The sequence below is a fragment of the Pyrgilauda ruficollis genome, unplaced genomic scaffold, assembly GCF_017590135.1.
Source record: "Pyrgilauda ruficollis isolate IOZ18807 unplaced genomic scaffold, ASM1759013v1 scaffold5, whole genome shotgun sequence".
In the NCBI taxonomy this organism is placed as follows: domain Eukaryota; kingdom Metazoa; phylum Chordata; class Aves; order Passeriformes; family Passeridae; genus Pyrgilauda; species Pyrgilauda ruficollis.
Window position 1 is genome coordinate 17,993,296 of NW_024526599.1, and position 15,575 is coordinate 18,008,870.

The 15,575-nt window shown below is 39.2% G+C and overlaps 1 protein-coding gene across 1 annotated transcript in view; it reads left to right on the forward strand.

Annotated features, from left to right (window-relative positions):
- Positions 1–5,834: 5,834 nt before the first annotated feature.
- The window catches only part of MTMR7 (myotubularin related protein 7), a 47,838-nt gene continuing 38,097 nt past the window's right edge, over positions 5,835–15,575 (forward strand). Inside the window, exon 1 of the mRNA XM_041480006.1 lies at positions 5,835–5,934. Within this exon, the coding sequence (XP_041335940.1) occupies positions 5,911–5,934 (24 nt within the window). The 5' untranslated portion in view covers positions 5,835–5,910. The remainder of the gene's footprint in view (positions 5,935–15,575) is intronic.

Consider the following 15,575-nt stretch of genomic DNA (forward strand, 5'->3'; position numbering starts at 1 on the left):
ATAATAATTCATGCACCCTGTGACCAATGAGCAAAAGTATTTTTTAGCAATACTCTGGACATTCCACTCTGGGAACAGATTACATCAAACACTGTTTTCTCATGAAAATAATTGACAGAGATAAAGAACAGAAATGTAATACTACACAGGGTGAGAAAATGTCAAGAGTTAGAGAAATTTTCTGAGCTTCAGAGCTTTCAGCCCAGGAATGCCAGAAGCAGTTTGAAGCTTCCACAGTGTCAGTTTATTTCCATAATCCTATGGTAGATAAGGAGCCAAGGCAATCACCTGAAATTCAGAAGGATTTCAAGAAGTGCCAGGCAGCCAAAACTGATTCTGGCCACTTACTGTGATGGCTATTTGTCAGTCAGGTGGTAGGAATCACATCAGTTTCAGTTGTTCTGCAGAGAGATTTGAACTGTCTTTGGCTTCAGCCAAACTTCTTCAGTTTGGCTTTTATTTAAAAAAAATAATTAAAAAAAAAAAAAAAGAAAGAAGAAAAACCTAATCTTAAGGGGATTTTTTAGAGGCAGAGAGAAACATATTACCTCAAAAATGTACTTTCATTTGAAGTATAAATGTACTTTCATTGAAGTATAAAACAGCATTTCAGTGAGGGTTTTATTATATCTTCTTGGGAAACAACTGTCTTTATTTTTAATTTCACTTCATACAGCATTGTAGTTTCTGTAAAATTTGGAGAGTAGTCAAAATTAATTTACAACTGTCACACCCTCATGCATAATCATGACTATAAAAGACACAATTCCTTCACTGAATTCTCATCAACATAGGTCAATGAGGAGCTTCAAGATAAACTCTTCAGTATTTTAAACATTGCTTTAACTAATTCTTATACAAAGTCAGGGAATAAATTTCCTTTTTTATCCACTTTTTCTTTCTTCTCTAGTCTTTTTTCCCTAAGCCCAAATATACCATGTCCATATCTTTTTCTTCATGTTTGGAAAAATGCTCTAGGCAGACAATTAATGTGGTCCCATAAGTTAAGAAATTTTTTTGTGAAAATGTTAGAAGCTGCCTTGCTATCATGATGCTATTTTTCATTGAGCAAAACTGCTTCAGAGTACACACGGTTGCAGTCTGCTTTCAACTCTATATCTTTGTTTTCTTCTCCTGAGTTGTTGCTGAGCCTCTGACTGAATGTTTCAATGGAAATGGTTAAGATAAAGGTGTTTTTAACGATATATACCTTCTTTTAAAAGTTATTTTTATTTTCCAATATCACTTAAGGGAGTATTTCCAGTCTAAGATTTAGGACAAGCTAGTATAAAGGTAGTCAGCATATGACAGATGCTACAGTTCAGAGGCAAATCTCTAAGCAGTATTTCACCACTTCAAGAGTTTAGGAGCTTTAAATTACCTTGTGGAAGAGTCTGTTTCTCTACTGGCTGCATTGAGAAGCACGTCTCTCCTTTTTTGCCCCTACAATCCATACTGTAATAACTGACTGACCCCTTCCTGTAAGTGCTAAGATGTTCTGTAACTGCTGTGTGTGGTGTGACAAATACCAGCTCCAGGACATCTTTCCCCCACTATACCTCCAGGTGGTTGTGCCAACATGCTTTGTTATGAAAACGCAACATTTCAGAGCAACAGGATTGAGTATTCTAATCTTGTTGAAATGCTCTTACTTGATCAACAGTTATCACTTTGGCATAATCATACCTGTTTCTTCAATATGTAAAATCCTCATGTAAATAACTGGACATATATCCTGAGTAATTCTAGAGTTTTGTCTACTTTATTTCTCTACTATGCATTTCTGGACAGTTACCACAAACCTGGCCAGATAGCATGCGTTATGCACCATATATCATGTATCACAATGTTATATGGTATATGATTTATGATATAAATGTCAGTTTGTTTACCTGCAGAATAGCATCAAAACCATTCCAATTTCCAGAGGTTGGCTGGTATTTTTCCTGCAAAAACTTTGCTTTTCTAACAATGTAGCAATGTTTTACAGCAAGGCCAAATCAAAGACTTTGAGCCATTCTTGAAGGAAAAGTTAAAAGGTCAAAGCTAGTAACAGTCAAGTTAAACAATAAAGTAGAAGCTGCTCCTCACATTCTTTTCCTTGTACATGCAGTTCCTGCTATATTAACTGGGGGTGAAGTCTGTGTGTCCAAGTTCATTTACCAGGGGAAGGTTGCATGCTCCCTACAAAAAGTTCAAAAGTTATGAAACAAATATAAACAGACACACTGTTTTTGAATTTGTGGTACTTATTATCTAGGGTGTAAACATGTTCCAATAGAATTAATCTTTATCATTTGACAAGTGGCATGAAAAACCCTGACGAAAGGAAATAACAAGAACAAATCTTATGAGGAGCAGAGCAGCTGAGGGAGCTGGGGTTGTTTATCCTGGAGAAAGGGAGGCTCAGGGGAGACCTTGTCACTCTCCACAACTACCTGAAAGGAAGCTGTAGCCAGGTGAGGGTTGGTCTCTTCTCTCAGGCAGCAACTGACAGGATGAGAGGAAACGGACTCAAGCTGTGCCTGAAAAGGTTTAGGTTTGGATTTTATGTTTAATGGTAACATGTTCAGGTTAATGGCTGGACTCAATTATCCTAGAGGTCTTTTCCAAACTTAAAGATTCCATAATTCTAATAAATTATAGTGGTGGTTTTTATCTTACGAAGGGGTTAAACCAACAAAGAAGTACTGTGAAATTGTGGGAGAAAACAATTTTGAAACTACAAAGTAGTTACAAGTTACATGGTACTCTTGTGTATTACTGGTGTAGATATGTTGTGTTTGAAAATTTATTAATATACCATATTTTATGGTAAAAAGTAGTACTGTTTCCCTTTTTCTATTATAAAAGGTCTATTTTGCCATGCATCTTACTGAATATTTTCATTAGAAGAAAACTGATAAGAAAGTCAGCTGGCTTTGATACAGTCCTATTTGGTTTTTGTGTAATTTTCAACAAATAATGTACAAAGAACTGTATGGTCAATTGCATGAGAAAGAGGTGATGCCCAAAAACCACTTTTTGCCATCAGCGGGTCCAAAAGCATTTCCTTGGTGAAATGTCAAGCTGTGTTTTTCTAAGCTCCATTCCTTATCCACAAACCCAGGGCTGCACTCGAACTGGTACTGTTTGCCTTCAGCCCACAGTAATATGGGCTGAGCCCAATCTCCACATCTTCATCCCATATACCAGACTCTTCAGCTGGGGGATTCTGTCACCTTGGCTATAGCTGTCCAGCAGCCAAGCTGTTATATCACCAATTTTCAGTTATTTTCTTGCCTACATGTGAGAATTTAATTTATATCTACAGATCTGTGGGCTAAACTTTAAAATAAGTATTAAAAGTATCAAAATGCATTCTTTGATTTTGTATTATATTAAAATGCAGCCCACAGGAAACTACCCTTAAACAAGTAAGATATAATTGGAAAACACAAATAAATCCACAAAGCCTTCCACATCTGACATGACAGTTCAAATACAGGCCAGGTAGGTCATATGAAAAATGTCTGAGTTTTTGGGTAACTCCACTGACTATAACAGAAATGTTTACATATTGGAAGTGAAATGTGCTTTCAGGTTTTAATGGATGAGGCTGAAAGCTGACTCTTACTTATGGATATTGAAAATAATTTTGCTGGTACGATTCTAGTCCTCAGTGACTGGCCTTCTTCATGGGAAATAAATTAAGAACTTTATTGGCAGTTTCAGTAGATAGGTCAAAACCTATATAGGCATGGCAATTTAATTTTCCTGCTCCTACATCTTTGTCGAGTCAGAGCAGTAATCTGCAGAATTATTTCTGGTTATACCTTTACAGAGGATTTAATTTCCAGACTGTTGAGGCAGCAGTCTCCATGAGCCTGAAATGCAAATGAAAAATATAAGAGAATTTTTAGAAAGCTGTGTTTACTGAAGCTTTCCATGACAATTGCACTAGATGTAACTTTTATCCAAACCCAAGTTCTGTTTACAGCTGCATTCGCCCATCAACTATTTTATCAGACCAAGGCAGGCCAAAGTCTCTGTCAGGATGTTGAGCAACTGATTGCTATATGAACGGCAATGCTTTAGTTTTGCAGCTACTAATGAATGTGAAGCAGAGTTCAAGTCCATTGTCACTTGCATCGGAAAGTTCTCCTGACATCAAGTGTAGGACTTGAACTTGGCTGCGATGAATCACAAGATGTACCAGAGTAAAAGCATCTTTGGGGACTGACAGGATAAATGTATTCTCTTCCAGCTTTACTCAGTGGTGGTAACGCCAAAAGATTATAATACATGCAGTGAATCACATCAGCCATAACTACAAAGGAAACATATTCCATGGCTGGTTAATTCTTAATTGATTCTGATGCTCTGGCCTAAAATAGAGAATAGAAATATGCCACTGATCAAGAGTCTTGTGAAGTCCACACTTTATGCACATTTATGGATGCTATCCAAACAGCAGCAGAACTATGAGAGAAAGATGGGCAGAAATGAGCCAAAATGGGAATGGCAAGCAGAATGGTCAAATCAAGGGGTGACTTATTTTCCACTCATCAGCTTCTGCCTCCTCTAACCTGAGTTGATATAAAAAGCTCCTCTTGATGCCCTGGGTTTTGTGGATAAGAAAAGGAGAAAAAAAAATCCCTCATCTAGCCATTCACTAGCAAGAAAGTGGCAGGATTGAAGAAACTTTGGAATCAGTACAGCTGTACCCATTGCTCCCTTTCCCTTGGGGTAAAATGCATTTCTGTTTTTGGTAACCCTGTGTTATTTTCAACCCATATTTTATCTTTCACAAAACAAATTAAGCTTGCTCTCTTCACTGCAGGCAAGAAGAGGATATGCGTAGAGCTTCTGTTGCTCTGGAGCAGAGTCCTCTTGCTGTGGCCTTTGTGGGGTTTGTTTGACAGGTCTCCACATTTATTTCTACACCTCCATGAGGCTAGTACCTACTTGTGAAGAATTGCTGGAATACCTTGTTCAATATAGAATACCTGGGCATTTCATATTTATGGTGTGTCTGAAATAATATACTAGCACCTCTAGTCAGTTGCACATTGGTATAAACACTGAGAAGTTTCTCCTTTTGCTCTGAATATGATAGCTGGTTAGTGTATGAAAGATGGTTACAGATACCTGTTCTTTATCTTCACACTGGTAAACTGGGAAAACCATCTCAGTATCATTTCCTTTTGTTCCAAGAGGAAAGACATCTCTGGCAATAGGTAAGGCAAAAGATGGGAAAAGGAATTTCTGGCATAAGGCTGAAAATTGTGTGTCACAGAAAATATTCCCTTGTGCAAATCTGAGGATGCAGCAAAGTCGTGAATTACAGACACACATAGCATGAGATAAACAAAATTCAGTGCTTCGGTTTCAGTTAGTGGAGCTTTTGTCTTTGAGCTTCTGTACACGCTGGGCCAGGGAACAAACAAAACGGGGGGAGGCGATCTCAGACAGAGCTCGCTTTATGCTTCCGATCTTATCTCCCCTGAAAGAAAGGGCAGAGCGATGTAAGGCTCGCTGAGGCAACAGAGGGTGCGGGCTGCGCCCTCGGTGCCCGCGGGGCGGAGGCTGCGGGTGCGGTGCCGGGCCGGGCCGGGCGGCAGGCGCGGAGCATCCCCGCGGACGGGGCGGCATGGCAGCTGCCGGGGAGGTGGAGCCAGCCGCTGACCTGCCGGCATCGCAGCTCGGGCACATCATCTGCCGGCAATCAGTAAATCCTCCCTTCTTCCTTCCCAGCTGCGCCGCAAAACGCGAGGAAAACATAAAATGAAAATATAGTATTAAAAAAAAAAGAAAAGGAAAAAAAATTCTTTTGAGCAGCAGGGCCGGAGGACGCCGGGGGGAGGCCAGGTGCGCAGGGCTGCCTGCGCCGGCAGGCGGTGCGTGAGGAGCTGGGCCGGCGCTGCCGCCATGGAACACATCCGGATGCCCAAGGTGGGTCCCGCCGGGCGGCTGCGGCTGCATCCCCGCGCCCCTCCAGCATCCCCGCGGCCCCTCCAGCATCCCCGCGGCACCTCCTGCTCCGGCCCAAGGGAGCCTCGCCCTGCAGCCCTGCGGGCCTCTACGGCCCTCCAGCTGATGCTGCGGGCTGCTTTCCGGCCAGTTTGCCATGATAGCTGCCCAAAAGGCCGAGAGGCGGGCGCGTTGCTCTGCGGTGTGGGCTTGTCGGGATTCTCACTGAGCCCCTCTGTTAACGCAGGCAGTGCCCGTGAGCTGCAGGGGTCCGGAACGGGAGCTCTGTTACTGCTTCTCAGACGCCTTTCGTTTGCCCCCAGATTTCAGAGCCGGTGATGAATTGATTTAGTGTTTCTATGCATACGTTTGATCTTTAGCCGACGCAATCCGTCTTTTTCTACAGCTTTCTAAGCACTAGGCCTGTATTTGTTTAACATAATTGCCACGTTGCTCTAAAAAGAAAAGATAGTTTTAACACATAAAAGGTTTAGATTAAAAGTAATAACGAAAAAGTGAACCAGAGCAATATGTTAATTCGAAATGGGGTGGGACATATTTTCATATGTATTTATTTATTAATTTAATAACCCATCCCCCTGAAATTAAGAATTTATTTGTATTTATCATCAATAATATATTATCAATGTATCAAAATATTATCAATATTATCAATTTTTTAAATGAAAAATTTATACCTTTGATCGATAATTAATATGATGGCATGAATATGAGATTAGGGCCTTGTTATTTGCCTATATATTTTTTGGCCTTTAGGTGTTAAGATGTAAATCTAGTATGAAGATAGGCATTTATAACAACTGCCTTTCTTCTAATCTCATTTCATTACCTGTTATCTCCCTTTTTGGGAAGGAAGAATTTCAGAATAGTGTGACTATGTCTTCCTGCAGGTAGGTACAATCAGTGGAAGTTGTCTGTACAGATGCTCCTGACCATTTGCTGAAGAATGCTGAAAGCTTGAATGAGAAAAATGTTGAAAACAAACTAATAATGGTAGAAAAATATCCAAAAAATAAATTGTTTGCTGTGAATGGAAGACCCAGGAAAGTCCCTGTTGCAGGCAATGGAAGCTTATTTGTTTTCTTTTCTACAACCAGGTCCTGGTCCAGAAAATATTATGCTGCATATGTAAAACCCATTTCTGTATCTGATACTGTGAGAAGGCACCGTACCAATGCCTCAGGTCACTGAAAATCTTAACTCAGTGTGAGGTGATTCCACAGTCCTGGATTCTGGCAGTCTCTTACACTATAGCTATGCTGAAAGGTATCTGATATAATAGAACAGTTTAGAAGGAATAATTTAAAGGTCCAAGGGGTACAAAAATCCTCTAAAATTTCCAACATAAATGTAGCAAATCAACATGAGTCACTACTGAAATACTTCATCTCTCCAGTTACTCCTAAATACACTGAAAAATCAGTGTATCTACAGCTACCTGACAGAATTGATACCTCTGATTTTTTTTAAACCCTTCATCTTAAAATAAGTCACCAGTACTTGTTGGGGTTTTTTGTTTTGTTTTGTTTTTACTGAATTTGGTTTTGATAATTTGGAACTGAACATTAAACATTTTCCAATGCCTGTAATGTAAAAATAGGTAAGGGAAAGCTCACAGTATCATGTGTTAGCCTGTGGTGTCACATTTCCTGACTCCATACAATCTTGTCCTGAGAGAAATTTGAGAAGCGACTGCCCTGCTCTGCGAAGGTATTCATCTCAGAATTATGACACTTTCCTGATTCACAAACCTAGCCACATGGAAAAGCAAGATAAATCCCATACTTAGCAAGATAATAAACCTATTAATATCTGAAAACAAAATTTCTTAGCCCAAGTAAAAGCTTTTCCTTCAAAGGGAGGTCTATATTACATGATGTCCGTTAGGTCTCAGCAATTGTTTTAATTTTAAGTGAAACATGACTGTAGTGATTTATGGTTCATAAATATTAAAATTAATCTGATAAAACATAACAGACATTAAAAAAGCAGAAGGTAATTCCATACCAGGTGGATCAGTAGTTCATTAAGATAACTAGTCTGTGTCAGAGTGACAAAGTAGAGCGAGCATTTAGACCTGGCCACATTCTGCAGCTTCTCAGCATCTACAGTTGTATTAGGGTCCAGCTCTTCCTAGTTCCATTAGTGTCCATTTATGGACCTCTCTGTGTGAGTTGGCCAGAGCTCCTTATAGACAGGATGACACTCTCTGGCGTCACAGCCTGCATGAAAGCAAGCTCCACAAGATCGTGGCTTTACAAAGATTACCTTCTTCTGTCTATTGAAAAGTTTTGAGTAGCTTCCTTCAGCATTGCCTCCTTCTAGCTTCAAGGATTTGTTCAATAAAAATTCCACGTTCACCTTATCCATGCCTTCACAGTAAATCTTGATCACAACCCACCAGATTCTGATAATTTCAGAGAAATGTCATCAATGACCCCAAGACCTCTTTCCTATGTCCAATCCGTTGTTCATTAGATATGTTTTAGGTTGTTTTTCCTGGAGGTATTCTACCATGTCTGTCTGTGTTGAAGCTCCTATGTATCTCCTTTGCCCACACAATGTTTTGCAAGACTTTTCTGCAGTAGGATTTCCCACTGCAAAAGCCATTCAGGAGCTTTCCCAACAGACTGTACGTATCCACCTGCTAACACACTGTTTGGTGTGCTGACCACTATTGTTCTATCATTATATTCTTGGTAGAAAACATGCATAGGCACTGTATTTTCACAAGGTAAATGCCATCCTATGCATGAAGGCTGTAATTTAAGTTTGAATTGGAAACTGTCCCTCATTGCTGAATAGAATTATATATAATTCCCATACCCCTTTAAAAATTAAAAATTAGTAAAACCAGTGACTGACATGAGTTTGGATTGAACAGCAAGATAGTTTAGGATAACTCTCCAAACAGAAAATATGACAAACAGCTCATAACATTCAGAAGAAAAGAAATCAGCAATACTTCTGAGAAGATTAGAAGCATGTTTTATGAGGATGTGTAGAGATATGATATGTTGTGTTTGTATGTTGGCAGCAGGCCTAAGTAATGGCCTCATAATAAAGAACACATCAGTTTATCCCTGGTGTACTAGCTGTCTTCAGTGGGCTTAGCCCAGAAATTCTTTTGGCTCAGTGTTAACAGAATACTTGGGATGACTTGAGTTGCTCGAGTGCTTTCATTTTTGTGATGTTACGGTGAGGTATTTCCTTTCAATGATGCCTCTCTCAGGCAGAATTTAAGATCTGCTCCCACGTTAATGACAACTCTCTCTACCAGATGTATTGCTTCACAGAATAAATTCTCAGCATGTGTAAATGGGCTGTGTGTTTGCTTTTGTTTTTAATCTATTTTCCATAATTGTTACTTTTTAATAAAATTTTATAACATGTCCTTTTTCACAAGTCTCCATCAGGAAACCCATGTAATTTATATTCACTTTATATATGACAGTGTAAATGGCAAAACTTTTGTCAAGGTGTCTATCCAGATCAACAGCAAAATTGAACCCAGCATGCCCAGTCTTTACTTTCTTTTTACATGTTCTGGGTTGCTGGATCTCCACATATTTTAGAGGTAAATTGGCATATTCTACCACTGCTGTCTGTGTGCCTTCTGTAGAGATAAGGTGTGCTATTATAGTTATGTTCTCTGTATCCAAGCTACAATTCCTTTTGGAAAAGTTTGATTTATTTCAGTTATGTAGAAAGGTGGCAGCAGTCCTGAGGTGGTATTGGGAAACACCTGGGGACGTGGACTGGTTGTTTCCCCCACTGGGAATGGGGAATGGAGTGCCACAGGCACTTCACTATAGTACTGGAGTTTGGCTAAACTTGTGTTTAGTTTGCTACTTAGAAAAGGTAGAGGAGGTGAGGCTGCCATGGCCTTTGCCTTTTAATGGTGTTTTGGGTCATCAGGTTACAGCAAACACATTATGCAACGTCTTTTAAGTGCCAAGTTGATTTTCTGCTTTTCAAGTGTTGTGTGAAGGTGGTTTCTGTACTTTCCTCTAAGTATACAACTTAGAGCAGTGTGTATTACAATTCAGCTGGTGTTTTCTGATTTCATAACTGTTTTTCATTTTACATCATGGTTAAAAATTGTTTAGCCTGTTCTGGGTCCAGTAATGTTTAATGGCTTCAAATATGTCATTCTACTTCACTGCCTTAGTCAAACAATGCATTAAAACATCTACACTAATCCTGGACACATTTAACTCTGATTTTGTGAGTTACGAATTTTTACTTATTAATAAGTCTTCCTTATTTAGAATGCAATTTAATTTTCTTTGGGTCCCACCTATTCCATCTTTGTGCTATGAAAGTTTGAGCCCAAAAGATAAATTTAATACAAGTGAGCTTTGTAGTATACTATGCCAGAAAATGTTCTGTGGTAACATCAGACTGGAGGTGGATTAAATGAAAATAAGAACTGCAGAAAGTGTCCATGTATTGTGGGATTGGACTTAAAATGATCTGTTTGGAATTGTGCTATAAAATATTTGTTTTGAATTAGAGTTGTCAAGCTACCTTCTTATTAGTGTGTTTCAATTTAAACAAAATCTTGTAACAGCCATTATTCTCAAAATATTTAGTTAAAAATGGTCAGAAGATCACACAGACTTTCCTATTTTCAATAATGTGACACTCAATAAAGAGGTAGCTGGATAAAGTCACAAAACAAGCTCTAAAAATCATGGGTAGTCATGTATTTTAATTTGTTGTCTTGGCATTTATGTCTAAAATGCTAACTCTAAACCTTATTGCACTTGAAAAACAGTACTGGAAATCATTAAGACAGCATGTCTGCAGGGACCTCTTTGGTTTTTTGTTTTTTTTTTTTGTTTTTTTTTTTTTTATGCATAGTAGGAGACTGAAGTTGGAATGAAGGATTTGAGAAGTTAGGCTTTGGGGTGGTCAAGGCTGGAATCTCTAGGCCTGCTGTTAATGGGCCCAAGTGGGTGGTATCTGAGCAATTGCTGTCTGTAAACTAAAGGAATGATCTATTTGCAATAGAAAATGCACACTTACATTTCCATCTGTGCAGGTGTACTCTGCTGAGAAAGACAGGTCCCTACCACCAGAAAAGGAGTCCTACAAATCCATTTTTAATGCAAATCTCTCGTGGCCTGCACAGCTGAAATGGCTTGGTACTGCTGCTCTAAAATAGGCTGCTGAACAGGGCATGATTTTAAACATGTAACAGAAAAGCCTGTATCAAATACAAGAGTTTAAAGATATATTTCTTTTCAGTATCCTTTGGCTGCATGCAGAATTCTTTCTTCCTATATATCTTTTCAGAACCAAATCTGAACAAATTTGGCAAATGTATTAAGTTTTACTTCCTTGAGGAAGCCCTGTTTTTCCTAAATTAGAGCTCTTAGTTAGGATTTTTAATAGAATACACTTAGTTGCTCTCTTCTCCTTTTCTAGATAAATGAGATCTAATACAGACTGAAAGAGAAAATTTTATGTATGAGCCTTGTGTTACAATATTGGCACCATATTGTAATGCTCTATTCTCTTGTAATAGGGTCTTGTTTGCTGCTCCCATTATGCAGCTGCTGCTCAGGTGTATCTGATAATGTGGTGCTGACCGCTCTCTTTATAGATCTTAGCAGACAACAGTTTATTTTTTAAGCCAAATTACTAGGTAGTTTGTTGTCTGTCTTACTATTATGAATCATTCAGCTCTTGTCCTCCATTTCACTTTAGTTCTTTAGCAAATTAAACTTGTTTAGATTTTTCTTGAATAGTTTCCCCCATCCTGCCAGATTTGCCCTGAGGAAACTTTTTACAATGCATCTCTTAAGGTGTCTTTGCTAAAATTTAATAATTTCCTTTTGCCTTTGTTTGAATCTTTTGACTTATGCAGCCATCTAACTTCATAGACTGTGCATTATTTTACTGCACTTGGGAGATCTTTTCAGAGAGGGAAATATAAAAAAGTAATATGCATCAAGTACAGTTTTTATGATTCTTACGAAATAGAATGGAAACCACATTAAAAGGCAGCATCAATTGGCAATTCAGTTTTCTTTTATTCTTACTCCAAGGTCATGCAAAAAAGATCACTTATTGTGTATTTTGTTTAACAAGTACAACACTACTATCTTTGTGTTGGAAAAAAAAAAGTAATAGCATTTGGCCTTTTACATGTAGTCTTTTTTCACTCTCAGGAATTATGCTAAACACATGGATAGCTGGGGTCAACCAGGGTGAAGAAAACTCAAATATTCCACTTGGCCTCAAACCATACCAGCTGTGCTCCTTTTTTCCCATTAGGCTCAGGCTTTTGGCTTTCACAAGCTCTTCCCTTAGCTTTTGTCTGCCAGCAGTGCTAAGGCCAGTGAGAGTCCTGTGATGAATTCCCAGGATGCAGTTTCTTCTTGCTTTTACTCATGTGTGTAACCTCATGAGGAGAGTAGGGAAGGCTGCAGGAATCCCTGGTCAGTCTAGGAGGCCAAGGGGATGGACAAGAAGAAGTCTCTGTAGGGCTAAGTATGTGCCCCTAGGGCCCAGCCTTGGCTTTGGATCAACTTTTTTCATCAGCAGAGAAGTTTGTGGAAATGGCCTTTCTTTGTCCTTGAAGAATCACTGAAACTCATTTGTGCAGCCAAATTTCAAGGTACTTTATCAGCTTATACATGAAACTTGCTTTTACGGATTGTGGTAGAGCAATGAATTTCAAGTCTCTGAACAATAGAGAAGCTCCTGAGTGAGGACATTCCCTGCTTACCTTTAATTGGCAGCTTTCTCCTGGCTGGGAGGGTTTTCTGGCCTTTCTCCTTCTTGGTTTAAGGGATTAGAGGAGAGGAATGAGTCAGGGCTCTTCCTAAAGGAACGGGGAACACTTGGTGACAAGGGAGCTGATCACTTTTGTTCTTGGCTGACAAGCAGGCTTTTCAGCTTCTTCAAGATGCTCAGTGATAATGGGCAGGTCAGTGATGACCATGGCAGAACTAGCTGTTCAAGTGTCTTCTACCTCAGGTTAGTTAATGTATAGGAAGCAAACACATAGACTTAAAACCTATGTAGTGAGAAAAAAAGCTCTTTGAGATTTTTTTTCATAATTCAAAATTTAATTTTATTGGAAAATCCTACAGTAGAGGCCGTTTTATGTCAGATAGCATCTCCATGCTGCACATGAGCTTTGCTGTGACAGGCAGCTCCAGTTCTGGCCAATTTGCCATACAGCTTCTCCTTTCCCTGCTCAGTCTGAGCCCACAGTCAGAACTGATCCTGTGTTTATCTGAAAACGCTTTCCCATGTAGAACTGTGAACAGCCTGGAATAGTAGCAGTAACTTCTGCACTGTTTTGAGATGCTGACGTGTTTGAAGACACTGAAACAGCTTAAAGTGAGGATGAAGGTAGCATATTCAAAAAGCATTCAAAAATAGGCAATGCAGTCAAAGCTTATAAAAAAGTTATTTAAACTAAAAATAAAAACAAATTAGGGTACTTGAATATTTTTAGGAATAATGTTTTGGCACGCAAACTTTTCCAAATGCTTTCAGGGTCATATGCTTGCTGTTCTTCCTTAGGTGGGAGTCCCGTTGAAACTTGTGGGAGTTGTGCCTGAATAATACTTTGGCCCATGATTTTCTCTAGTATGACATTTTTTTCTTGAATGACCTCCTGACAACCTTGTTTGTAAGTCATTTATCATGCTTATTCTCTGAGTAAAAAGTGCCTTCCATCTGTTCTTAATCTGTGTTTCCTTTAACTTCTATTTTTGCCTCCTTTTTTCTGTCATCTGTGTTGCATTGGAAATAGACTTTCTGGGCAACTTTATTTATCTCCATGTAAGCGGTTGTAGTTGTTGCAGTGAATCTCCTGGTGGTCTTTTCTTTAGGCCTAGACAACCACAGTCATCAGGAAAGAAAAATAAAAAAGGAGAAAAAATAAAGAGGCAAGAGCTTTGAATTAATTATTTAAATTATGGAAGTTTTACTTAGATGCCCCTCTCTAGACGACCTTGGGTAATGTTTTCTTTCTAACTCTTTGTGGTCTTCTAGCTCTCAGCTTCACAGACTTGTGTTTTCTGAGCTGGTCTCACACCAGCTGTTCATTTTAGGTGAAGCACATGTGCATGGTCTATGCTTTTTCCTGACATGTCAGTACGTACATAATTTCCTACATTCTCCAATAAAGTCTACAGTTGTTTTGGTGAAAAACTAGAGCATTGTTTTATAGGAAAAACCAGAAAAATAATTATTGTCTCTTTCTGATATAAATTTTGGCAATTAATGCTGATTTCTCAGCATGCTGTGACTTTTTAGATAGAAAAAAATCTCTTCTTCCAAAGCACTATTGCTATGTGTGCTCCCCTCTTGTGGAAATGAACATATTCCCATTCCCTTTATTCCCAGACTCTCTAGGTTTAAAGAAACTGCTGGACATGTCTTTCTTTTCCTCATTGGGAGAGTGCAGAAGAAGAAAGAAGGCTCATTCTCTGAATCCTTTGATCAGCAGAGTAAAATCTAAGATTGAGCAATGCTTCATTATGCTGATGGACTAAATTTATCTTTAATAAATATAAGATAATACACATGGCGGGTAGGTCTCAACTTATGTATGCAAGCATGACTTACAGTTCCTAGTTCTAAAAAAGAAACGAACAAAAAAACCCCCCAAAACTAACCCAAACCCCAGCTTGTTCAGCAGAAGACAAAAAAGCAAGCAATGTTTGAGAACTTTTAAAAACTAAATAAAAAGCAAACCACTGAACATCGCTATTCCACTACACAAACTACAGAAACCTGTTGTACATCCAACTTTTGAATTCTGTTTGCACTTTTGGCCTTTTCTCAGGAATTAGACCTCATGCAGAATAATCAAAGCTGTGGAAGAGCTTGTCTGGAATAGCTTCCATAAAGGTCACAACTATGTAAAGTTGGGCTCTTCGCTCTTGGAACACTAGGGAAGGATCTGTACCAGCGCGTGTGGCACATAACTGGTGACGGATTCAAAAAGAGCAGGAGGAAGGGATTTTATTGTACAATGTATAGCTGAAATGTCAAGTTCACTCTCACAGGGTGTTACGGATGCCAATAAGTTACAGATGTACAAAATGTTATTTAATAAAATGAATGGAATTTAAACACAGTTATGGCTATTAAAAAGTGTGACCTCATCTTAGGAAGGCCCCAGAGCTGGGCTGAGATCCTGAGGGAGCATGAGTACATGCCTGCCTCTCATTCTCCCCTCAGCTGCTGCAACTGTCTGTTCTTGAGAAATGAACTGCAGGGAGAGGTGAATTCTGATCTCCCTGGTGCAGCCACTGCATTTGCTTTGCTGAAATCAGACTTACCACACAGCTCTTACTGCAACTGTTCTGTTCCTTCAGATCCAACCTTTAATTTATTTGTAGCTCTGTATTAAAAAAAAAACAACAAACCACAACCAAAGAGGAGCTTTGTTGGTTAGCATTTTTCATTCATGGGGCTGTGATTGATGAGTGGGGAAGGATGTGACCTGGGAGGTCTGGAAATTCATCCCTCAGCCCTGTCCTGCTGTGTGCATGCCTGCTTTGCTTGTGTTTCACGGCCCATGCTGGCTCACTTTGTAGGCTGGGGTGGGTGATGAGTGCCTTGTGCAA